Here is a 26,679-nt window from a genome sequence, read left to right on the forward strand (position 1 = left end):
ATAGAAAACAATGTACAGTATACAATGAACTGTATTATAGTATATAATGTACCGTATGTAATATATACAGTGTACCACGTTTCTGTCATCATATCTTTATATCTTTGATATATGTCATCATCATATATGATGACCATATAATTTGGTCATCATATCTTCAGCCACGTTATTGTGACTCATATACAATGTACAATATGCAATACACTGTATACAGTGTACAATGCACAGTGCACGATATACAACGTGCAGTATACAATATACATTATAGAACGTACAGTATACAATATATAGTATACAATGTACAGTATACACTATGCAGTGTGCAGTACTTAGTATATATTGTATACAAACTACAGTATACAAACTACAGTATACAATATACACTGTAAATAGTGCACGTGGAGCAGGCCATTGACCCGCCTATTTTTTTCGTTTTATATATATATATATATTTTTCCCATATACCACAATATACTTCACTAACTATTGAAAAATTGTATATTTGTACCAAAAACATTTTTATGATAAAAGATTTTTAATATGGTTAGGTTTTTGTCAAATCTAATTTGTGATTTGGGGGTTGCAACCGGTTGCTGGGGGTTGCAACCGGTTGCTGGGGGTTGCAACCGGTTGCTGGGGGGTTGCAACCGGTTGCTGGGGGGTTGCAACCGGTTGCTGGGGGGTTGCAACCGGTTGCTGGGGGTTGCAACCGGTTGCTGGGTGGTTGCAACCGGTTGCTGGGGGTTGCAACCGGTTGCTGGGGGGTTGCAACCGGTTGCTGGGGGGTTGCAACCGGTTGCTGGGGGTTGCAACCGGTTGCTGGGGGTTGCAACCGGTTGCTGGGGGGTTGCAACCGGTTGCTGGGGGTTGCAACCGGTTGCTGGGGGTTGCAACCGGTTGCTGGGGGTTGCAACCGGTTGCTGGGGGTTGCAACCGGTTGCTGGGGGTTGCAACCTGTTGCTGGGGGTTGCAACCGGTTGCTGGGGGGTTGCGACCGGTTGCTGGGGGTTGCAACCGGTTGCTGGGGGTTGCAACAGGTTGCTGGGGGGTTGCAACCGGTTGCTGGGGGTTGCAACCGGTTGCTGGGGGTTGCAACCGGTTGCTGGGGGTTGCAACCGGTTGCTGGGGGGTTGCAACCGGTTGCTGGGGGGTTGCAACCGGTTGCTGGGGGTTGCAACCGGTTGCTGGGGGTTGCAACCGGTTGCTGGGGGTTGCAACCGGTTGCTGGGGGGTTGCAACCGGTTGCTGTGGGGTTGCAACCGGTTGCTGGGGGTTGCAACCGGTTGCTGGGGGTTGCAACCGGTTGCTGGGGGGTTGCAACCGGTTGCTGGGGGTTGCAACCGGTTGCTGGGGGTTGCAACCGGTTGCTGGGGGGTTGCAACCGGTTGCTGGGGGTTGCAACCGTTTGCTGGTGGTTGCAACCGGTTGCTGGGGGTTGCAACCGGTTGCTGGGGGTTGCAACCGGTTGCTGGGGGTTGCAACCGGTTGCTGGGGGTTGCAACCGGTTGCTGGGGGGTTGCAACCGGTTGCTGGGGGGTTGCAACCGGTTGCTGTGGGGTTGCAACCGGTTGCTGGGGGTTGCAACCGGTTGCTGGGGGTTGCAACCGGTTGCTGGGGGGTTGCAACCGGTTGCTGGGGGTTGCAACCGGTTGCTGGGGGTTGCAACCGGTTGCTGGGGGGTTGCAACCGGTTGCTGGGGGGTTGCAACCGCTTGCTGGGGGGTTGCAACCGGTTGCTGGGGGTTGCAACCGGTTGTTGGGGGTTGCAACCGGTTGCTGGGGGTTGCAACCGGTTGCTGGTTGTTGCAACCGGTTACTGGTGGTTGCAACCGGTTGCTGGGGGGTTGCAACCGGTTGCTGGGGGGTTGCAACCGGTTGCTGGGGGTTGCAACCGTTTGCTGGTGGTTGCAACCGGTTGCTGGGGGTTGCAACCGGTTGCTGGGGGTTGCAACCGGTTGCTGGGGGTTGCAACCGGTTGCTGGGGGGTTGCAACCGGTTGCTGGGGGGTTGCAACCGGTTGCTGGGGGTTGCAACCGGTTGCTGGGGGTTGCAACCGGTTGCTGGGGGTTGCAACCGGTTGCTGGGGGTTGCAACCGGTTGCAATAAGCGATCATTGGCTAGACACTAAAATCTATTAGCTACAAATGGGCAATCCTTGACTGGAGACAATGATGTTTTTTCACAATTTAATTACAATTTTACTAATTACTAAAGGAATTGGAACACATAAGCCATTCTCTAGACTGGCGAAGAGTGCCATTGTTGAAGGGAAATGAATGGGTATAAAATGGGGTATCAATAGGGGGGACATATTAACACAATAGATGAGTTTATACATTTTTTTTAATGAAAGATTTGGGTAGATACAGGTCTGTGAACGTTCTGAAATCAGGAATACAAAAAAGTAGGTCATTGGTTTAGTCTATACTAATACTATACATTATACAATATACTTTATACAATGTATAGTATGCAATATACAGTATACAATATACAGTGCACAATGTATAATATATAGTGTGCCATGTACAATATACAGTGTACAGTCTACACTGTTCAATATACAACATATAATATACAGTATAGTGTTTAGTATACAGTGTACAGTACACAATGTACAGTCTACAATACACAAAGTACAGTATACAATGTATAGTATATAGTGTACTGAATAATATTTAGTATACAATATACAATGTACAGTGTACAGTATACAGTATACATGCATGTCATATAGCTATAACCAAAAATAATTCAATACGCTTATGTTTGAAGTTGAATTTATGTGTCAGACAATTTTAATAATAATTTATGCAAAACTGTAAACAGTTTAATTGTGTTGAATATATATATATATATATATATATATATATATATATATATATATATATATATATATATATATATATATATATATATATATATATATATATATATATATATATATATATATATATCGTTGAAAACTACAGAAAGTTTTAGATTTATGATTCTGGCACGTATTTCTCGATATTCTTATTTTTTCTTCACTGAAACCGGAAATTGAAAAATTAACTCTCCAAAGTTCATTTTTACTTTTTATTGGTGTCTGACGCCTTGTGATGCGTTTCGTAAGATCTCACCTCACATTCTCAAAGACAAATTCTACTGTGCTTAGCACCTAGTTATATCCTCTTATAGTGAGGTGGTTAGGTGACATATTGATGAATGACATGACATATGGGAGATATTAATAAGGTATGAAATATATCAACATAGAGTATGACATGTTGACATGCTTTCGGTCTTGTTGCAGGGGTCATTCGGTCCAGCTTCTGCATTGTCCCGGGGTCTTGAAGTGGGTAGAATGTAACTGTGTATTAACTGGTTATTGATTGATGGTCTAGATTTCTTGATATGCAGCGCTTCACTGATGTCTAATCTTCTATTGCCATTGTATCTATCAATTATTTCGGTGTTGCTCGTTAAAATATCCCTGGTGATCGTTTCATTGTGTGTGGTGATTATATGTTCCTTGATGGAGCCCTGTTGTTAGTGCATTGTTAATCGCCTAGAGAGGGACGTTATTGTCTTGCCTATATACTGAGATCGCCTAGAGAGGGACGTTGTTGTCTTGCCTATATACTGAGTTCGCCTAGAGAGGGACGTTGTTGTCTTTCCTATATACTGAGATCGCCTAGAGATGGACGTTGTTGTCTTGCCTATATACTGAGATCGTCTAGAGATGGACGTTGTTGTCTTGCCTATATACTGAGATCGTCTAGAGATGGACGTTGTTGTCTTGCCTATATACTGAGATCGCCTAGAGAGGGACGTTGTTGTCTTGCCTATATACTGAGATCGTTGGGGCTGACAATCCCCAAGTGGGCACGTGTAGACGTAAACAACCTTGGTCTCTTTCAAGGTGTTTTTTTTTGGTGTTGGGAGAATTTTTCATTAGCAAGTTGGTGAGACTCGACGATCTCCAGGTATCATACAGACCTCAACAGGTGTTGACATACAGACCTCAACAGGTGTTGACATAACAGACCTCAGCAGGTGTTGACATAACAGACCTCACCAGGTGTTGACATAACAGACCTCACCAGGTGTTGACATACAGACCTCACCAGGTGTTGACATACAGACCTCACCAGGTGTTGACATACAGACCTCACCAGGTGTTAACAAACAGACCTCAACAGGTGGTTACAAACAGACTCCAACAGGTGTTGACATACAGACCTCAACAGGTGTTGACATACAGACCTCAACAGGTGTTGACATACAGACCTCAACAGGTGTTGACAAACAGACCTCACCAGGTGTTGACATACAGACCTCACCAGGTGTTGACATAACAGACCTCAACAGGTGTTGACATACAGACCTCACCAGGTGTTGACAAACAGACCTCAACAGGTGTTGACATACAGACCTCACCAGGTGTTGACAAACAGACCTCAACAGGTGTTGACAAACAGACCTCACCAGGTGTTGACATACAGACCTCACCAGGTGTTGACAAACAGACCTCAACAGGTGTTGACATACAGACCTCACCAGGTGTTGACAAACAGACCTCAACAGGTGTTGACATACAGACCTCACCAGGTGTTGACAAACAGACCTCAACAGGTGATGACATTCAGACCTCAACAGGTGTTGACATTCAGACCTCAACAGGTGTTGACGTACAGACCTCAACAGGTGTTGACATTCAGACCTCAACAGGTGTTGACATTCAGACCTCAACAGGTGTTGACATTCAGACCTCAACAGGTGTTGACGTACAGACCTCAACAGGTGTTGACATTCAGACCTCAACAGGTGTTGACGTACAGACCTCAACAGGTGTTGACATAACAGACCTTTCCAGGTGTTGACATACAGACCTCAACAGGTGTTGACAAACAGACCTCAACAGGTGTTGACATTCAGACCTCAACAGGTGTTGACGTACAGACCTCAACAGGTGTTGACATAACAGACCTTTCCAGGTGTTGACATACAGACCTCAACAGGTGTTTACAAACAGACTTCAACAGGTGTTGACATACAGACCTCAACAGGTGTTGACATACAGACCTCAACAGGTGTTGACATACAGACCTCAACAGGTGTTGACATACAGACCTCAACAGGTGTTTACAAACAGACGTCAACAGGTGTTTACAAACAGACCTCACCAGTTGTTGACAAACAGACCTCAACAGGTGTTGACATAACAGACCTCAACAGGTGTTTACAAACAGACTTCAACAGGTGTTAACATAACAGACCTCAACAGGTGTTGACATACAGACCTCAACAGGTGTTGATGTAACAGACCTCAACAGGTGTTTACAAACAGACCTCACCAGGTGTTGACATACAGACCTCACCAGGTGTTGACATAACAGACCTCAACAGGTGTTGACATAACAGACCTCAACAGGTGTTAACATAACAGACCTCACCAGGTGTTGACATAACAGACCTCAACAGGTGTTAAAATAACAGACCTCACCAGGTGTTGACATACAGACCTCAACAGGTGTTGACCTACAGACCTCAACAGGTGTTGACATAACAGACCTTTCCAGGTGTTGACATAACAGACCTCAACAGGTGTTTACAAACAGACTTCAACAGGTGTTAACATAACAGACCTCAACAGGTGTTGACATAACAGACCTCAACAGGTGTTTACAAACAGACTTCAACAGGTGTTAACATAACAGACCTCACCAGTTGTTGACATACAGACCTCACCAGTTGTTGACAAACAGACCTCAACAGGTGTTGACATAACAGACCTCACCAGGTGTTGACATAACAGACCTCAACAGGTGTTGACATAACAGACCTCACCAGGTGTTGACATAACAGACCTCACCAGGTGTTAACATAACAGACCTCACCAGGTGTTAACATAACAGACCTCAACAGGTGTTAACATAACAGACCTCACCAGGTGTTAACATAACAGACCTCACCAGGTGTTAACATAACAGACCTCACCAGGTGTTAACATAACAGACCTCACCAGGTGTTAACATAACAGACCTCAACAGGTGTTAACATAACAGACCTCACCAGGTGTTAACATAACAGACCTCAACAGGTGTTAACATAACAGACCTCACCAGGTGTTAACATAACAGACCTCAACAGGTGTTAACATAACAGACCTCACCAGGTGTTGACATACAGACCTCAACAGGTGTTGACCTACAGACCTCAACAGGTGTTGACATAACAGACCTTTCCAGGTGTTGACATACAGACCTCAACAGGTGTTGACAAACAGACCTCACCAGTTGTTGACAAACAGACCTCAACAGGTGTTTACAAACAGACTTCAACAGGTGTTGACATACAGACCTCAACAGGTGTTGACATACAGACCTCAACAGGTGTTGACATACAGACCTCAACAGGTGTTTACAAACAGACGTCAACAGGTGTTTACAAACAGACGTCAACAGGTGTTTACAAACAGACCTCACCAGTTGTTGACAAACAGACCTCACCAGTTGTTGACAAACAGACCTCAACAGGTGTTGACATAACAGACCTCAACAGGTGTTTACAAACAGACTTCAACAGGTGTTAACATAACAGACCTCAACAGGTGTTGACATACAGACCTCAACAGGTGTTGATGTAACAGACCTCAACAGGTGTTTACAAACAGACCTCACCAGGTGTTGACATACAGACCTCACCAGGTGTTGACATAACAGACCTCAACAGGTGTTGACATAACAGACCTCAACAGGTGTTAACGTAACAGACCTCACCAGGTGTTGACATAACAGACCTCAACAGGTGTTGACATAACAGACCTCAACAGGTGTTGACATAACAGACCTCAACAGGTGCTTACAAACAGACCTCAACAGGTGTTGACATAACAGACCTCAACAGGTGCTTACAAACAGACCTCAACAGGTGTTGACATAACAGACCTCAACAGGTGTTAACATAACAGACCTCAACAGGTGTTGACATAACAGACCTTAACAGGTGCTTACAAACAGACCTCAACAGGTGTTGACATAACAGACCTCAACAGGTGTTAACATAACAGACCTCAACAGGTGTTGACATAACAGACCTCAACAGGTGCTTACAAACAGACCTCAACAGGTGTTGACATAACAGACCTTAACAGGTGCTTACAAACAGACCTCAACAGGTGTTGACATAACAGACCTCAACAGGTGTTAACATAACAGACCTCAACAGGTGTTGACATAACAGACCTCAACAGGTGCTTACAAACAGACCTCAACAGGTGTTGACATAACAGACCTCAACAGGTGTTAACATAACAGACCTCAACAGGTGTTGACATAACAGACCTCAACAGGTGCTTACAAACAGACCTCAACAGGTGTTGACATAACAGACCTCAACAGGTGCTTACAAACAGACCTCAACAGGTGTTGACATAACAGACCTCAACAGGTGTTAACATAACAGACCTCAACAGGTGTTGACATAACAGACCTCAACAGGTGCTTACAAACAGACCTCAACAGGTGTTGACAAACAGACCTCAACAGGTGTTGACATACATCACTTAGAGTTTTCTTATTTATTTCCTAGTAAAGAGAAACGTCTATACCCAGTACCCCATTTTCTATAACTCTCATAACTTGCTAATATTTCCTCACTGATTGCTCCAGACGTGAAAAACGTGTCGCCTCTTAAGATTTCTAGCAAATTTATGGTTAAATTACTAGTTTTAGATTTATTTTTGTAGTTAATTTTAGGAGTAAAAAAATAATTAAAATAAATTTTCCCGGGACAAATTGTGAGAGGCTAGGGAAGGGAAAGGGGGGGGGGGGAATTTCCCCTCATAATTGACTGTATTGAGCTCATGGTTCTCAGTTGGGGGAAGCCAGAGGGATCAGTTTCCCCCCGCCAAGCTGACGCCTCTATGTTTACTGTCCCTAAACCGACATATATTGCTAATGAGGAATTATGGTCATATATAATTATTATATGTGAGGGCTGTCATATTCATTCCTATTGTTTGATCATTTCTGGTGGTACTGTAGATTATTGTAATTATTGTCATTTAAGGAGGAATGAACGTTTGGTAACATGGCATCTTGTTTTTCTATTAGTCAATTAATAATTGACAATTAATTCTAATTATTATCAAAACATCACATTAAAACAATATTATGGCATTTAACACACATTCTCCATAACACACACGCACACGCACACACACACACACACACACACACACACACACACACACACACACACACACACACACACACACACACACACACACATACACACATACACACACAACCAGTGAGTATCTCATCCCCCCCCCTTCCCAAGATAACACGAGCCTAGCTGTGCTCATTACTCAGACCTAAGCTCACTATACTCTCAGTATTCATTATACACTGCACTCATTATATTCACAGGACTCCTTACATCACCCTGTACTCATTATACCACTTACATCGTGTCCTGAGGTATAATATTCAAATTCATATTTGAATTTGAATATCCGAAGTCTATATTTCCGTTCTTCATCGCTATTAAATGAAATATATAAATATTGGTATTATTAACATTATTATCATTGTTGTTATTCTTATTACTATTATTTATTTGGAAATACGTAATACGTACATGTTTGTATTTAAAACATCGGTCACGTGTTTTTAAGTCTTATGTTCAAATGTATGCTTGTAGTATATCTGGATATGTTTAGTATAATATTTCTGTGGTATTAGATCGATCTGTTCGTCCCTCTCTCTCTCTCTCTCTCTCTCTCTCTCTCTCTCTCTCTCTCTCTCTCTCTCTCTCTCTCTCTCTCTCTCTCTCTCTCTCTCTCTCTCTCTCTCTCTCTCTGAAAATGTAATACTGTAAGAACCTAAATGAATTTGGTGGGAATACGCATCAAAACTCTACGGAAACCACAACCCCTGATTGAATTGGTGACACGAAAATAGCATTTTGTCGCTATAGATGCCGATGTTTCTTAGTGTGGCACTTGGGTCCACCTCGAGTGGTCTGTGACACTCCCATACCCCACGTTAGTCATCTTGCAGAGCTGAGAGTGAGGCTGTCCCCAAGTTTCTGGTCTCCTGCCTCGGGCGGACATTCTCGTTTATAGATATTGTAATTTTTTTTCTCGTGTTTCTCTCTTATTTACTGTCACGCTTTCCACTTCACGCTTCCTCCCTCCTTACCCTTTTTACTCCTGTTCTCTTCTACCTCCTATTTTACCCCTTTATGCTGTCTTCTTCCTTTCGTATCTGCTATTTCATCTTCCAAGTGCCCTTTCTTATCTGCTATTTCATCTTCCAAGTGCCCTTTCTTATCTGCTATTTCATCTTCCAAGTGCCCTTTCGTATCTGCTATTTCATCTTCCAAGTGCCCTTTCTTATCTGCTATTTCATCTTCCAAGTGCCCTTTCTTATCTGCTATTTCATCTTCCAAGTGCCCTTTCTTATCTGCTATTTCATCTTCCAAGTGCCCTTTCTTATCTGCTATTTCATCTTCCAAGTGCCCTTTCTTATCTGCTATTTCATCTTCCAAGTGCCCTTTCTTATCTGCTATTTCATCTTCCAAGTGCCCTTTCTTATCTGCTATTTCATCTTCCAAGTGCCCTTTCTTATCTGCTATTTCATCTTCCAAGTGCCCCTTCTTCTCTCCCTTGTCACCCTTTCCTTCTTACCATTTCATCATTTCCTTCATATTATATCCCCCCTCCCTTCCCTTCTCACCCTTTTCCCTCACCCACTACGTCTCCCTCTCTCGCCCTCTCTCACCTCCTCTCCCCCCCCACTACGTCTCTCTCTCTCGCCCTCTCTCCTCCCCCCCCCCGCTCTCTCACCCTCGCTAACACTCAGCTTTAACTCAGAACTGTATGTTTTGCACGTACACTGTCCCCCCTCCCACCCTCCCCCTCCCCTTGTCTCCTGGACCAGCTGGACTTGATGTTTACCACAACACGAACCCTGATTCGTCAATGCTTCTGACGTCACAGCTCAAGATTATCTGCGATTGGATGAATCTCCGTCAACACAGTTCATCCTAAATCGGGATTGGTTGGTGGGTGAGGAGAGAAATCTATGACGTCAGAGGGGATATTTCTCTCGGCTGGACGTGGACTGACAGCTCCTCCCTAGCCTCACATTGGAAGATTCACAGATTGGGTATATTTTTGGGATGGGAGGGTTTATATAAATCCTTGAGTGATTAAAGACGGTTGATATCTTCTCAATTGATATCTTGGTTGATATCTTCTCAATTGATATCTTGGTTGATATCTTCTCAATTGATATCTTGGTTGATATCTTCTCAATTGATATCTTGGTTGATATCTTTTCAATTCTAGAACTCTGTTGCTGTGGTTTAGCCAATATTATTTTACGTCACGCTTTGGGGTTGATGTTTATATACTGAAGCAAAAATATGTCTAATGTCATAGTTGAATCGTGATTGGGTACATCTCTGACATCAGAGAAGGCTCTTTCCTGATTGGTGGGGAACACACACACACACATAGGTGAGTACACACACACACGCACACACACACACACACACACACACACACACACACACACACACACACACACACACACACACACACACACACACACACACACCTCACGTGTGTGGTGGGAATTAAACCTTACGTCGCTGGAAAACAGAAGAGTTAGGGGGGGACATGGTCACCACATACAACATTCTCAAAGGAATTGATAGGGTAGATAAGGACATTTAACACAAGGGGCACACGCACTAGGGGGACACAGCTGGAAATTGTGTGCCCAAATGAGCCACAAAGATATTAGAAAGAACTTTTTTAGTGTCAAAGTGGTTGACAAATGGAATGCATTAGGCAGTGATGTGGTGGAGGCTGACTCCATACACAGCTTCAAGTGTAGATATGATAAAGCCCAGTAGGCTCAGGAACCTGTACACCAGTTGATTGACAGTTGAGAGGCGGGACCAAAGAGCCAGAGCTCAACCCCCGCAAGCACAAATAGGTGAGTACAAATATGTGAGTACATACATACACACATCCCCAGGACGCAGCCCGTAGTAGTTGTCTAACTTCTAGGTACCTATTTATTGCGAGGTGAACAGGAGCATCAGGAGAAACTCCGCCCATTTGTTTTTGCCTCGGCCGGGAATCGAACCCGGGCCCCTAAGGACAACTACCCCCGAGCGCTCTGTGCGTGTGAGTGTACTCACCTATTTGTGCTTTCTGGAGTTGAGCTCTGGCTCTTTGGTCCCGCCTCTCAACTGTCAATCAACGAACGCACATACACACAATGTGTGTGTGCGTGTATGTACTCACCTAGTTGTACTCACCTAGTTGTACTCACCTAGTTGTGTCTGCAGGATCGAGCATTGACTCTTGGATCCCGTCTTTCGAGCATCGGTTGTTTACAGCAATGACTCTTGTCCCATTTCCCTATCATACCTGGTTTTAAAATTATGAATAGTATTTGCTTCCACAACCTGTTCCTGAAGTGCATTCCATTTTCCCACTACTCTCACGCTAAAAGAAAATTGTGTGTGTGTGTGTGTGTGTGTGTGTGTGTGTGTGTGTGTGTGTGTGTGTGTGCGTGTGTGTGTGTGCGTGTGTGTGTGTGTGTGTGTGTGTGTGTGTGTGTGTGTGTGTGTGTGTGTGTGTGTAAAAATGTTTAAAAGTGCATTGAAACTACACTTTCATGCCTTTTTAAACGGTTACTGTGTTTACCTTTCAGAGCGGCGCTGATGTGATGGTGAGCCTTGAGACCAGACAACACTACACCACTCCTGAAAATTACTTCCTAAACGAGAAAGAAAAACTTTGGTAAATAATGCCTGGAGCCGAGAGACGCAGCTGGCGATAGTGTGGGATCAAAGCGTAAGATGATCGAGGGATTAAGGAAACATTGAGGAAATTGAGGAAGAGTGGAAAAAGAGATAAATGTAAAATAAAACAGATAATTTTGATGAGTAAAGTATAAGACAGAGAGAATAATATTGACTCTTTTTAAGTTACCGAGACTGAAATAGCTTTGAAATCAACTTCAAATCTAGATATTAGATAAGTTTTCAAAGTGGGCTTTGTAATATATACTTAGGGTTGACAGTTGGGAGATAATCACCCAATTGATCAAGCCAGGAGGATAGGAAACAGTGAGTGCTGCAGTAACAGTGGTCTTGTAGTGCCGCTGAAAGCTCACCGTTGAAAGCAACTGTGAGTTAAGTCTCTGTAACGATAGTGATATATGGTGCCAACACCTCAATGGCTTGCTGATATAACTCGACCAGTTGATTACCAGTGAGTTGTGTGCCAATTTGCTAGAAAGGAAGTGAGTTCTGCGGCGGTTTGTTAGAAGACGGGTGAGTTCCGTGGCGTTGTTCGAGGCCCGTAGAGGTGTTAAAATAGCGATTGTGTTTATAATTGTGAGATCAGTGTAAACAGTGTATAGATTGTGTCAACATGTCACACAAAACCATTTGTCTCGAAGCCCCTTAGCTTCTAGTTCAACGCTGTTGCAAACGTAGTTAACCAGACAGTTGGGTTGAGTGTGTTGACAATGGGTGAGCGAGGTGTTAACCAGGGGGGGAGACTGTCTGGTTGAACTGTAAATAAACAAGGGAGGAAAACATCCAATGTCAACATTCTGTTTACATTTGAGGAAAACATCCAATGTCAACAAAGGCTCAGGCCATGAATCCTTTACATCTGGACTCACTCAAACTGCAAATAAAAGCTTGTTCTATGACGTCTGTTCACGTTACATTCAACACAACATTCCAAGAGTTATTTATTGATATTTAGCAAAACAAAGTCACGTTCAACAATAATAACCAAATAATACAGTTTAAGATTCGTTCTGACATTTGCTGTAACAAGTACTCAAAGTAGCAGGTCCAGCAGCCTCTCAAGACGTAACTGTCATTAACATTCTGGAATATTCCACAAGACAACATTGCTCTCCAAGATGGCCAGAAGTTCCACCAACGGACGACCCTCGAGCATGTCGTCCAACGGGAGCAGCGCTGGAGGTGGCAGCGACGGCGGCAGCAACACGGACACTAAAACGACAACTATGGCGACTGTAGGCGGCGGCGGAGGTGGAGGAGGAGGAGGAGATGGGAAAGGAGGCGGATTTGGGGGAGGAAGTGTCAACATTAAGAAAAAACAAAAGAAGTTCGGGTTATTCAAGACCACTTTGCCTCGGAATCTGAAAGAGAATTCACGCGCCGACCTCCTCAGTCCTTCCAGCGACGAAGTTCCTTCCCCTAAGGACGTGAGCAGCGGTGTTCTGACCATCCCGACCTCGACCTCGTCTCCTTCTCCGACGGCCTTCCTGCCCGAGGCCTTCCTGACGGACTCCTGCTGCACCACCTCGTCCTCCTCTTCGGCAGCCAGGAAGGATACGGCTTGCTGCAACGGAACTGCTCACTCCGGCGTCAAGGTCGTCAGATCCCACAGGTGAGTACCAATTTGTTGTTTTGAAAACCTGGTTTTGGATTCTATTTCCGCCAGCGCTCAAGAGCATAATTATCGGATGTTTGCTCAATATCGAAGAAGCAGCGGAATTGGGAGGATTACCGACCCTTGTGTCTGGGTTTTGGTGTGGTAGAAAAACACATAAGCTTGCAGAAACTGAATGATAATGTACACATAGTAATTATATATATGCCGGTTTTGGCTTCTTGCCCTTAGATGACTTGGTTTTGATTTTATGAACTTAACTAACCTGGTTTTGACTGTGAGCACTACTAAGATGGCTTTGACTTCGAGTATTCAACAAATTGGGTTTTCTAGCTAGATATTGAGTTGCTATTACATATACCGAGACGATTGATAGGCTCAAAATAACTCATTGTGTTGATAAAATGAAGATAATTTGTTTATCCCTAGATAAGACAGAGAAAAAGAGAAGTAGTTCGCAAATCTGCCTTACATAAAGATGTGTGTTTATATATATATATATATATATATATATATATATATATATATATATATATATATATATATATATATATATATATATATATATATTTTTTTTTTGACAGTAGATTCAGTTTTATTTTATTCCTCAGTTATTCACAGTTGTATAGAAAACTTGTAATATATATATATGTAATATATATATATATATATATATATATATATATATATATATATATATATATATATATATATATATATATATATATATATATATATATATATATATATACACCAATATATATATATATATATATATATATATATATATATATATATATATACACCAATATATATATATATATATATATTGGTGTATACTGGCAGCAGGTTTTCTTTCAAACATGTTTCATTGAATATGACCGCATATTCTGTATTTATTATTTTCTGGTTTAGGGCTTCTATCCCTCTAACTATTTTCTTAGCATCAGGGCTTAATTGAAATAGGAGTTCTCCAAAACCCATTTTCGTACTTTTAAGGTGAAGAAAAGAAGTGATTTACTATAGAGTGTATTACACTTATTTGTATAATTTGCACGACGTTTCGAACCTCCATGGTTCATTCTCAAGTGAACAGATCTTACAATACTAGTTGTTTTTATACCCGCATTAGGACAGGTGATAATACAATGAAGGTGAAAACATGGGGGGATACATAAGGGATAAACATAGGGGCTGCAGAAGGCTTATTGGCCCATACGAGGCATCTCCTATCTAAACACAAAGATTAATCCAGTGTAATTGGCCTGTTATGTTGGACATTGTCTTCTGTGTTGGCATCGATATGTTCTTGTCTTGTCCTTACTCTCATGGTGGGTAGAGTAAATAGTTCCGTGATTTGGGTGTTCATGGTAGGTCGCTCTATTCTTATGTGAATTGCCTCAAGAATTTGTAATCTTCTTGAATCTTGGGTTTTGTCTATTATGCAAGTATTCTTGTTCAACATTTCTCTTGTTAACAAGAGAAATGTTGAACAAGAATACTTGCATAATAGACAAAACCCAAGATTCAAGAAGATTACAAATTCTTGAGGCAATTCACATAAGAATAGAGCGACCTACCATGAACACCCAAATCACGGAACTATTTACTCTACCCACCATGAGAGTAAGGACAAGACAAGAACATATCGATGCCAACACAGAAGACAATGTCCAACATAACAGGCCAATTACACTGGATTAATCTTTGTGTTTAGATAGGAGATGCCTCGTATGGGCCAATAAGCCTTCTGCAGCCCCTATGTTTATCCCTTATGTATCCCCCCATGTTTTCACCTTCATTGTATTATCACCTGACCTAATGCGGGTATAAAATCAACTAGTATTGTAAGATCTGTTCACTTGAGAATGAACCATGGAGGTTCGAAACGTCGTGCAAATTATACAAATAAGTGTAATACACTCTATAGTAAATCACTTCTTTTCTTCACCTTAAAAGTACGAAAATGAGTTTTGGAGAACTCCTATTTCAATTAAGCCCTGATGCTAAGAAAATAGTTAGAGGGATAGAAGCCCTAAACCAGAAAATAATAAATACAGAATATGCGGTCATATTCAATGAAACATATATATATATATATATATATATATATATATATATATATATATATATATATATATTTATATATATATACGAGGAGGGGCACCCTGTGATGCCCGAGATATTCTTTCTCTTCCCTCCCCACCCCTCTTCTTCCCCCTCTCACCCCCTCCTCTCCATCTTCCCCCCCCCTTTCCTTTTCCGCCTCTCCCCCTCTTCCCTTCCCATCTCCTCTATTTTTCCCCTTCTCACCACCCCCTTTCTCCTCGTCCTCCCCTATCCTTCTCCCCGTCCTTTAGCTCCTATTACCAATATATAATATTATGGGGTACCCATGCCCGGGTGCTCTCACCTTCCTGGCGCCCTCCCTGCCCTGGTCGTCCCTGCCCTTCCCTTCGTCCTCCCCCATCCCCAAACTCCCCTTCCCCCTATTATCCCCCTTCCATAAAATGTAATATTTTGGATTAATGAAACGAATGTGTTTAAGAAATCATTTTTCTAACGAAAAAGTCTTCGGACATCTGAACGAATATTTCACATCTGTCCAGATTGAATCCGTGAGTATCGGGTGGGTGGTGTGAATCATTGATAATAGTTTTTAAATCATTTATCATAGGTTTACCCAGACAAGCCTGTGTCCGTCCCGTACCCCAGACCATTTTGGCTGCAAGGTTTGGTGTGGCTAGCCCCAAGCGTCTGGCCTCCAACCTTGAGCAGAGACAATGTTTTGTCTTTGATCTTCAGATGTAAATGCAGATAAATTTTTAGCGAAACTTGAAAATTCAGTTACCTCTATGAAATTTACTATAGAGACTTAACTTGATAAATACGTGTTGTTTGTAGATATCCTTGTTTATAAGGAGGATTTTTATTTTGCGTTGAGTGCTTACAGATAATCTGGAAATAGATATAATGGTAAACAATCAATTTTTTTGTTTTATATATCTAACAGTTCTTCGAAATGTTAGTCCATAATCTTAGATGAAGCGTTAGAACATATTGATTTTATTGAATTCCAGCTTTGCTACCAAGTTTTTTTCAGCTTATCAGAGTAAAGTTCAATATACGTATTACAACAAAATCAGCAGTGAGAAAAGTCGCCTAAAATGTCTTACACTTACCATATTTTACTGGGTTCAAAAATATTAATGAGGGCCTTGAAAATTTTGTATTTACATGTGGGGTTTAATTATGAAAATGCCATTGGAAAATTATTAGTTACAAACAGCCCCCGTAGTGATAACTGGGTCATTTATAAAATACTCTGTAAAGAATGTAATACATTCTAATTACTAAAGATGAATATATGTAATTCCTTTGAAGATATATACCATGAACATTTTTAGACGTACATATATCACTCTTAAAACATGCAAATCGATTCAAAATCTCGCGTGTGTATTTCCATTCCCAGAGTAAATTATCCTGTCAGTTTGATGCCTCCCCCTTACACCCCCTCTCCCCCCCCCTCTTCCTTGCCCCCCCTCTTCCTTGCCCCCCCCCCTCTTCCTTGCCCCCCCTCTTCACTCCCTCCCCCTCCTCACCTTCCCCCCCTTCCACCATACCCCATCGCGACCCTTAAAACTCTCAAATCACAGTGTAGATTTTTCCGCCATTTTGTTAATGCTTCTCCAAAAATCTCATAGACACTGCTACTTTTCCATGGCGTTCAACCAGCCATAATCCCCATGTCTCCGGCGTTCTCTTATTTAACATTCCACCAGCTGATTAACCCCCCCACCTCTCCCCCCACCCTCCACCACAACCCCTCCATTCAGCTCCGCGACTCCTTATATCTCTCCGTCCCCCCACACCTAACCCCCTTCCCTTCTTCCCTGCGTCTCGGGATATCACTGTGTCGTGCCAGACGGCTGGGACCCCGGAGCGTCGTGCATCTGCCCAGCGGCATATCCTTTCTTGCTCCACGCTGCACTGGTCAGATAATTCCTGGATGCTTCCATCTCTCTCTGGTGTATGTATTTTTTGGGTGGGGTTGGGGGGGATGGTAGGGTTGGGGGGGATGGTAGGGTGGGGGGGATGGTAGGGTGGGGGGGGGGAGTGTATTCGTTCATTGATCTCAACAGTATTTGTTGTATCGACCTTCCTCTTCACTTGACCGTCTTCAAGAGTCTCCTTCATCTTCTTCACTACACACCTGCCAGACTCCTCCATCTTCTTCACTACACAGCTGTCACAGTCTCCTCCATCCATCTTCTTCACTACACACCTGTCACAGTCTCCTCCATCATCTTCACTACACACCTGTCACAGCCTCCTCCATCTTCACCACACACCTGCCACGGTCTCCATCTTCACTACACACCTGCCACAGTCACCTCCATCTTCACTACACACCTGCCACAGTCTCCTCCATTTTCACTACACACCTGCCACAGTCACCTCCATCTTCTTCACTACACACCTGCCACAGTCACCTCCATCTTTCACCACACACCTGCCACAGCCTCCTCCATCTCTCACTACACTACCTCCCTAGTATAGCACACATACATGTACTATATTAGGCCTCAGATAAGGGCCCATTAGGCCTAGGCTCGTTAGGTTAGGTTCTATTAGCAACATAAATACAGAACCTTTTTTCCGGTTTGTCCAAATTGGATAGTATAAAATTGTGTTTTCTAATTGTCCACTACGTCAATATATGAACGATGGTTCACACGGTTGCTATAAGCTTTATATAAACAGGAGGATGGGCTCTAGGATATAGTTTACCCTATTCATAAGAATTTTATGAATATTTTTTCTAAATAAGAACAAATGAAACTGCAGAAGGTTCATTGGTCCATATGAGGCAGCTCCTGTTGGCCCATACGAGGCAGCTCCTGTTGGCCCATACGAGGCAGCTCCTTTTGGTCCATACGAGGCAGCTCCTGTTGGCCCATACGAGGCAGCTCCTTTTGGTCCATACGAGGCAGCTCCTGTTGGCCCATACGAGGCAGCTCCTGTTGGCCCATACGAGGCAGCTCCTTTTGGTCCATACGAGGCAGCTCCTGTTGGCCCATACGAGGCAGCTCCTGTTGGCCCATACGAGGCAGCTCCTGTTGGTCCATACGAGGCAGCTCCTGTTGGTCCATACGAGGCAGCTCCTGTTGGTCCATACGAGGCAGCTCCTGTTGGTCCATACGAGGCAGCTCCTGTTGGTCCATACGAGGCAGCTCCTGTTGGTCCATACGAGACAGCTCCTGTTGGCCCATACGAGGCAGCTCCTGTTGGTCCATACGAGGCAGCTCCTGTTGGTCCATACGAGGCAGCTCCTGTTGGTCCATACGAGGCAGCTCCTGTTGGTCCATACGAGGCAGCTCCTGCTGGTCCATACGAGGCAGCTCCTGTTGGTCCATACGAGGCAGCTCCTGTTGGCCCATACGAGGCAGCTCCTGTTGGCCCATACGAGGCAGCTCCTGTTGGTCCATACGAGGCAGCTCCTGTTGGCCCATACGAGGCAGCTCCTGTTGGCCCATACGAGGCAGCTCCTGTTGGTCCATACGAGGCAGCTCCTGTTGGTCCATACGAGGCAGCTCCTGTTGGTCCATACGAGGCAGCTCCTGTTGGCCCATACGAGGCAGCTCCTGTTGGTCCATACGAGGCAGCTCCTGTTGGTCCATACGAGGCAGCTCCTGTTGGCCCATACGAGGCAGCTCCTGTTGGTCCATACGAGGCAGCTCCTGTTGGTCCATACGAGGCAGCTCCTGTTGGCCCATACGAGGCAGCTCCTGTTGGTCCATACGAGGCAGCTCCTGTTGGCCCATACGAGGCAGCTCCTGTTGGTCCATACGAGGCAGCTCCTGTTGGTCCATACGAGGCAGCTCCTGTTGGTCCATACGAGGCAGCTCCTGTTGGTCCATACGAGGCAGCTCCTGTTGGTCCATACGAGGCAGCTCCTGTTGGTCCATACGAGGCAGCTCCTGTTGGCCCATACGAGGCAGCTCCTGTTGGTCCATACGAGGCAGCTCCTGTTGGCCCATACGAGGCAGCTCCTGTTGGTCCATACGAGGCATCTCCTGTTGGCCCATACGAGGCAGCTCCTGTTGGCCCATACGAGGCAGCTCCTGTTGGTCCATACGAGGCAGCACCTGTTGGTCCATACGAGGCAGCTCCTGTTGGTCCATACGAGGCAGCTCCTGTTGGTCCATACGAGGCAGCTCCTGTTGGCCCATACGAGGCAGCTCCTGTTGGTCCATACGAGGCAGCTCCTGTTGGTCCATAGGAGGCAGCTCCTGTTGGTCCATACGAGGCAGCTCCTGTTGGTTCATACGAGGCAGCTCCTGTTGGTCCATACGAGGCAGCTCCTGTTGGTCCATACGAGCAGCTCCTGTTGGTCCATACGAGGCAGCTCCTGTTGGTCCATACGAGCAGCTCCTGTTGGTCCATACGAGGCAGCTCCTGTTGGTCCATACGAGGCAGCTCCTGTTGGTCCATACGAGGCAGCTCCTGTTGGCCCATACGAGGCAGCTCCTGTTGGTCCATACGAGGCAGCTCCTGTTGGTCCATACGAGGCAGCTCCTGTTGGTCCATACGAGGCAGCTCCTGTTGGTCCATACGAGGCAGCTCCTGTTGGTCCATACGAGGGAGCTCCTGTTGGTCCATACGAGGCAGCTCCTGTTGGTCCATACGAGCAGCTCCTGTTGGTCCATACGAGGCAGCTCCTGTTGGTCCATACGAGGCAGCTCCTGTTGGTCCATACGAGGCAGCTCCTGTTGGTCCATACGAGGCAGCTCCTGTTGGTCCATACGAGGCAGCTCCTGTTGGTCCATACGAGGCAACTCCTGTTGGTCCATACGAGGCAGCTCCTGTTGGTCCATACGAGGCAGCTCCTGTTGGTCCATACGAGGCAGCTCCTGTTGGTCCATATAAGGCAGCTCCTATTTGTGTCCACCCAAATTCATTCATATATATATATATATATATATATATATATATATATATATATATATATATATATATATATATATACATATATATATATATATATATATATGTCGTACCTAATAGCCAGAACGCACTTCTCAGCCTACTATTCAAGGCGCGATTTGCCTAATAAGCCAAGTTTTCATGAATTAATGTTTTTTCGTCTACCTAACCAACCTAACCTAACCTAACCTAGCTTTTTTTGGCTACCTAACCTAACCTTACCTATAAATATAGGTTAGGTTAGGTTAGGTAGGGTTGGTTAGGTTCGGTCATATATCTACGTTAATTTTAACTCCAATAAAAAAATTGACCTCATACTTAGAGAAAAGGGTTGCTTTATCATTTCATAAGAAAAAAATTATAGTAAATATATTAATTCAGGAAAACTTGGCTTATTAGGCAAATCGGGCCTTGAATAGTAGGCTGAGAAGTGAGTTCTGGCTACTAGGTACGACATATATATATATATATATATATATATATATATATATATATATATATATATACATATATATATATATATATATATATGTATATATATATATATATATATATATATATATATATATATATATATATATATATATATATATATATATGTCTAACCTACGCTTGAAACACTTCAGTCCTCCCGCACCTGCCATGTTGCCCCGTGATTTGTTCTATAAATATACATTAACTAACCAGTTTTTACCCAGGTTATTCATTGCGCCGGACGGTAGAACGACGGTCTCGCTTCATGCAGGTCGGCGTTCAATCCCCGACCGTCCACAAGTTCCTCCCCCCCCCCTCATCATCCCATCCCAAATCTTCATCCTGATCACTTCCATGTGCTATGTAGTCGTAATGGCTTGGTGGGTTGCCCCTGATAATCCTGATAATCCTTTTCCCGGATAATTCCCTCTTCTTCCTCCTCTCTCTTTCTCCATTATCACCTATTGTTTCCCCATCTCACGTTTCCGCCCGTTGCTTCTCCCTCGTTGGCTCTGGCACTATTCACAGTGGGCTACAGCAGCTCTCAACACCAGGTACTCTGAGGCAAAACTCTACCGGCCATTACTTCTCCAAATTGGGAATTTCTGCTACTGATTGAGTCTAAGGTTACCCTCACTCTCCACGGCTGGAGAAGTTGGTGGTTGTGGTGGTTGGTTGGTGGTTGGTGGAGGTGGTTAGTGGTGGTTGTTTCGTGGCTAGAAGTTTGTGAGGTTATGCTGGCAGTAATAGGTAGCAGTAGCACCGACTTAATTCTTCTCCTTTCCCATTTCCTCCTTCCCTCTACCCTTCCCCTTGTGCCACCCTTCCATCACTCCCAGCTTGGCACCTCTTGGCACTGCCCTTCCCCCCACACCCCCCTCCCTCCAACACTCCCTCAAGACTTTTAAATAAAATATTTTTTTTTAAACCTGTCACCCCTCTTCCCATCCTCCTCCTTCTTATTGTTATCACTTCTTCTCCTTCATCCAATATCATTCTTTTTCTCATCTCTCCCTCCTTCCTCTGTCCTTTTCTCACCTCTGCTGTATTTATTTATACATTCCCTCGTAATCAAATGTATTATTTTTATTCTCTTTCCCTCCCTCTCTTCCTCCTCACTATTCCTCGTGCTTTTTTACTGCTACTCTCCTCTTCCTCCTGAACCAATGGAGAAGAAAAACCCGAGTTAACAAGTATCAGTCTCTAGTGAGTTCAGGAGGGGATGTGTGGGGGAGGAATGAGAGAGAGATTAGTGAGGTAGGAGGGAGGGAGAGAGAGAGAGAGAGAGAGAGAGAGAGAGAGAGAGAGAGAGAGAGAGAGAGAGAGAGAGAGAGAGAGAGAGAGAGAGAGAGAGAGCTCATAATAACATCACTTCACCTGTGAGTCATACTCACCCACAACCAGCATGAAGGACTGTCTGGGGGGAATCTTTTATTCATGTCAGCAGGTATAAACTTATGTGATGAGGGCAATATTAATTTATATTTATCTGCAATGCACCAAATATGATGGCGTTTGATTGGTGTTGTTATAGATTCAGCTACTCGGAACAAGTTCCAAGTAGCACGGGAAATGGTGAGCCCGTAGCTTACCTGGCACAGGAGCGGGGCAAGTAGCACGGGCTATGGTGAGCCCGTAGCTTACCCTGGCACAGGAGCGGGGCAAGTAGCACGGGCTATGGTGAGCCCGTAGTGGACTTACCTGGCACAGGAGCGGGGCTGTGTGTGGCGTTTGGTAGAGCTCTGACGTCATATCCATCGACGACACCTCACAGGTCACGTGACTTAATATAGCCAATGGGAGGAGACCTGTGACGTCATACATCAACAACACTACCAGTTGATTGTTCAGTGGGATGTCACTTGCTGGTTTCCGGTCACGGAGTGAGGACTCTTGATCTCAGTGCTCTGCGGAATTGGAGCCTTTGCCTCTTTGAATCTTTGTAAGCAGGATTGACCCAAGTTTAGAGCAGCGGCGATCTCTTTTTTTGAGGCAGGAGTTACCTGCGCTCACCTAGTTGTGCTTGCGGGGCGGGCACTTTGGTCCCGCCTCTCAACTACAATAAATATGCTTTGTGAGTGGAAAGGCAAAGTGTCATACTCGGTTTGAAAGGAGAAGTCCTACCGCTATGCTTATCAAAGTTTGTTGCAACAGTTGAAGTGCAATGTTAAATCTCCTTTCGTTGGGAGGAAATACAGTAGAACCATCCTTGCACTTGTCACAGAAGAGCAGGTGAACCTCAAGGTGGAGCGAGTTCTGTCTCTGGCAGATGACTGCATCAGCCAGCAGTGGCTGTATGAAACGTTCTGATGTTCTTAATGATCAAGAATATTATGATGAATGTATATCGGACAGAGGTAGTTATAGGACAGGCATTCATAGAACGTCTATAAAACGTTTATAGGACGTCTAAAGAACCTTTATAGGACGTTTATAGAACCTTTATATGACGTTTACAGTACGTTTATATAGAACGTTTATATGGCGTTTATAGAACGAGTATAGAACATTATAGGACAGACTGTTATTCCATCAAGGATCGTTTTTACCTAACTGGTGCCTTGGTCAGTGGATATAATTTGTCCCGAAGTATACAGTAATATATATCGTGTCTTTCAAGAGCCTGGCTGAACTTCACCAGGCAAGGAAGTGTTAGACGTCACTTAATATTCCTCTGTAAGGGCCGGTAGAGTATTTTTATGCGCCGGTGTGTAAAAAACTGTTCTCGCACTTGCTTATAGTCAATATTGGCTTATTTAATAAGTGCATATGTGACATACTAATTGTATGGGAATATTTTAGTTTACCTTGAAAAGCTTCATAGAAAACACCGACCTCACCTAACCTTCTTAGTATGTTAAGATAAGCATCTTATTGCTTCTTATTTACAATTAGTACTTAACCTATACCGTTGATAGAATTACAATTATTACTTAACCTATACCATTGATAGGTTAAGTAATAATTGTAAATAAGAAGCAATAAGATGCTTATCTTAACATACTAAGAAGGTTAGGTGAGGTCGGTGTTTTCTATGAAGCTTTTCAAGGTAAACTAAAATATTCACAATCAATTAGTATGTCACATATGCACTTATTAAATAAGCCAATATTGACTGTACGCAAGTGCGAGAAAGGGTTGATTTACACGTGTAAATTATGATATAGGTGGTTAGGGGGAAGGTGTCAATGAGATTAGTCTGATTATTCCTCAGTAGATTGTTGTATTGTGTTATCAGTTCTCTTATCGTGTTGATTGTATTGTCTAGTGTATCATTAACGGTGATTGTTGATAGTGGGGTTTATATTATTATTTGAGATAGTGTGTATCACTGCGTTATTAGTGGCAGTAGTACAGATTAGTGTATAGAGTCCCATACACTCAGGTACAGTATGGTAGCCAAGTGAGGTCAAGTATGGTAGCCAAGGGAGGTCAAGCATGCTAGCCAAGTGAGGTCAAGTATGATAGCCAAGTGAGGTCAAGTATGCTAGCCAAGTGAGGTCAAGTATGATAGCCAAGTGAGGTCAAGTATGATAGCCAAGTGAGGTCAAGTATGATAGCCAAGTGAGGTCAAGTATGCTAGCCAAGTGAGGTCAAGTATGGTAGCCAAGTGAGGTCAAGTATGGTAGCCAAGTGAGGTCAAGTATGGTAGCCAAGTGAGGTCAAGTATGATAGCCAAGTGAGGTCAAGTATGCTAGCCAAGTGAGGTCAAGTATGGTAGCCAAGTGAGGTCAAGTATGATAGCCAAGTGAGGTCAAGTATGGTAGCCAAGTGAGGTCAAGTATGCTAGCCAAGTGAGGTCAAGTATGATAGCCAAGTGAGGTCAAGTATGGTAGCCAAGTGAGGTCAAGTATGCTAGCCAAGTGAGGTCAAGTATACTAGCCAAGTGAGGTCAAGTATGATAGCCAAGTGAGGTCAAGTATGCTAGCCAAGTGAGGTCAAGTATGATAGCCAAGTGAGGTCAAGTATGCTAGCCAAGTGAGGTCAAGTATGCTAGCCAAGTGAGGTCAAGTATGCTAGCCAAGTGAGGTCAAGTATGCTAGCCAAGTGAGCTCAAGTATGCTAGCCAAGTGAGGTCAAGTATGGTAGCCAAGTGAGGTCAAGTATGCTAGCCAAGTGAGGTCAAGTATGATAGCCAAGTGAGGTCAAGTATGGTAGCCAAGTGAGGTCAAGTATGCTAGCCAAGTGAGGTCAAGTATGATAGCCAAGTGAGGTCAAGTATGGTAGCCAAGTGAGGTCAAGTATGGTAGCCAAGTGAGGTCAAGTATGCTAGCCAAGTGAGGTCAAGTATGATAGCCAAGTGAGGTCAAGTATGGTAGCCAAGTGAGGTCAAGTATGCTAGCCAAGTGAGGTCAAGTATGATAGCCAAGTGAGGTCAAGTATGGTAGCCAAGTGAGGTCAAGTATGCTAGCCAAGTGAGGTCAAGTATGATAGCCAAGTGAGGTCAAGTATGGTAGCCAAGTGAGGTCAAGTATGCTAGCCAAGTGAGGTCAAGTATGGTAGCCAAGTGAGGTCAAATAAGCAGTATGATAACGTGTGATCATGCCCTGCCTAACATAGACTTGCAGTGAGACCTCTTTAATATATATATATATATATATTTGCAATTGAAGAGGGAAAGAAAGGGATAGAAAGAGGGGGAGAGTAAGTGAGAGAGAGAAGGGAGAGTAAGTGAGAGAGGAACAACATTCTTCACCAGCTGATTGAGTGTGTTTGTCTTGTCATGTTTGGAGTCTATTTAGAAGAGTTGGGTGTCGTCGTGTTTGAGCCTTTCCGCTCCTTCCCAGACATTGTTGGAACCTATCTCTCCTTACTGTTTATTGTTATATATATATATATATATATATATATATATATATATATATATATATATATATATATATATATATATATATATATATATATATATATATACTCCACACCGTCACAGGGACACAGCTGTCCACGTCCACTAACTGATATCTTCAATTTGGCTTCAGTAATCTCGCCCGGTCGGGAGCATTTAATAGGAAATAATGGTGAAGAGGAGCAGTAATAGAGGCGTAATAGGGTCATAACAAGCGATTAGTGGAGGCTCCAAGCTTAATGGGGCAACAGTAATGGAGTGTAATGCGGGGTTTAAAATGTGATATATAGTCTATATCTACGGGCAAAATAATGGTCGAATGTTTGAGAATGCATACGATCTATTTCAGGTTTATAATGAACTATTAATGGTCTGATTACGCTTGAATTGAGTTTAAGCTTGGGTAGGGGTGGGTATTAATAGGGGCCAGATTCACGAAGCAGTTACGCAAGTACTTACGAACCTGTACATCTTTCCTCAATCTTTGACGGCTTTGGTTACATTCATTAAACAGTTTACATGCATGAAAACTTCCCAATCAACCGTTGTTATTGTTATAAACAGCCTCCTGGTGCTTCGGAGCTAATTAATTATTTAATAGTTGTTAAAAAAAAGCCGTCAAAGATTGAGAAAAGATGTACAGGTTCGTAAGTGCTTGCGTAACTGCTTCGTGAATCTGTCTCCGTAGTGAACCCCGAGCAAGGGGGGGGGGGAAGGGAGGGGTTTACATGGAGGGGAGTTATCTGTGAGGGGAAATAGAGGTGCTTTATGTTAGCCCATTTGGACAATATTCGCAACGAGGGGTTTCAAATTGGGCAAATTTTGATTTAGAGAAGATGCTAGTCCTGGTTTGGCAACAGCCGTGAGGCATTGTGACGTCATGGAGGGGGTGGCCTGGGGGAGATGAGGTGGAGGGAGGG

General features: G+C 43.7%; 2 protein-coding genes across 3 annotated transcripts in view; one reads left to right on the forward strand and one right to left on the reverse strand.

Moving 5' to 3' along the window:
* The window catches only part of LOC123759112 (neprilysin-1), a 504,536-nt gene that overhangs the window by 141,926 nt on the left and 335,931 nt on the right, over positions 1 to 26,679 (forward strand). For both annotated transcript variants that reach the window (XR_011228616.1, XM_069324969.1), the window contains exon 2: positions 11,723 to 13,446. Coding sequence is in view for 1 of the 2 variants with exons in the window: in XM_069324969.1 (XP_069181070.1) it covers positions 12,953 to 13,446 (494 nt within the window). In the remaining variant the exon portion in view is untranslated. The remainder of the gene's footprint in view (positions 1 to 11,722; positions 13,447 to 26,679) is intronic.
* Positions 9,219 to 10,676, reverse strand: LOC138364906 (thioredoxin domain-containing protein 2-like). The gene is made up of 2 exons (XM_069324984.1): positions 10,643 to 10,676; positions 9,219 to 9,670 (listed from the first exon to the last, which is right to left on the reverse strand). Exons 1-2 carry the CDS (start codon positions 10,674 to 10,676, stop codon positions 9,219 to 9,221), a joined length of 486 nt encoding a protein of 161 aa, XP_069181085.1.

The sequence above is a fragment of the Procambarus clarkii genome, chromosome 15 (genome assembly GCF_040958095.1).
Source record: "Procambarus clarkii isolate CNS0578487 chromosome 15, FALCON_Pclarkii_2.0, whole genome shotgun sequence".
NCBI lineage: Eukaryota > Metazoa > Arthropoda > Malacostraca > Decapoda > Cambaridae > Procambarus > Procambarus clarkii.

Excerpts from the sequence above, each read along its gene's own strand:
- LOC138364906 (XM_069324984.1), bottom strand. The coding sequence starts at position 10,676 with ATGTCCCCCCCTAACTCTTCTGTTTTCCAGCGAC. Across the intron at positions 9,671-10,642 it reads CTCTTCTGTTTTCCAGCGAC|GAAAGGGTGACAAGGGAGAG; the intron begins GTAAGGTTTAAT and ends AATGGTAAGAAG.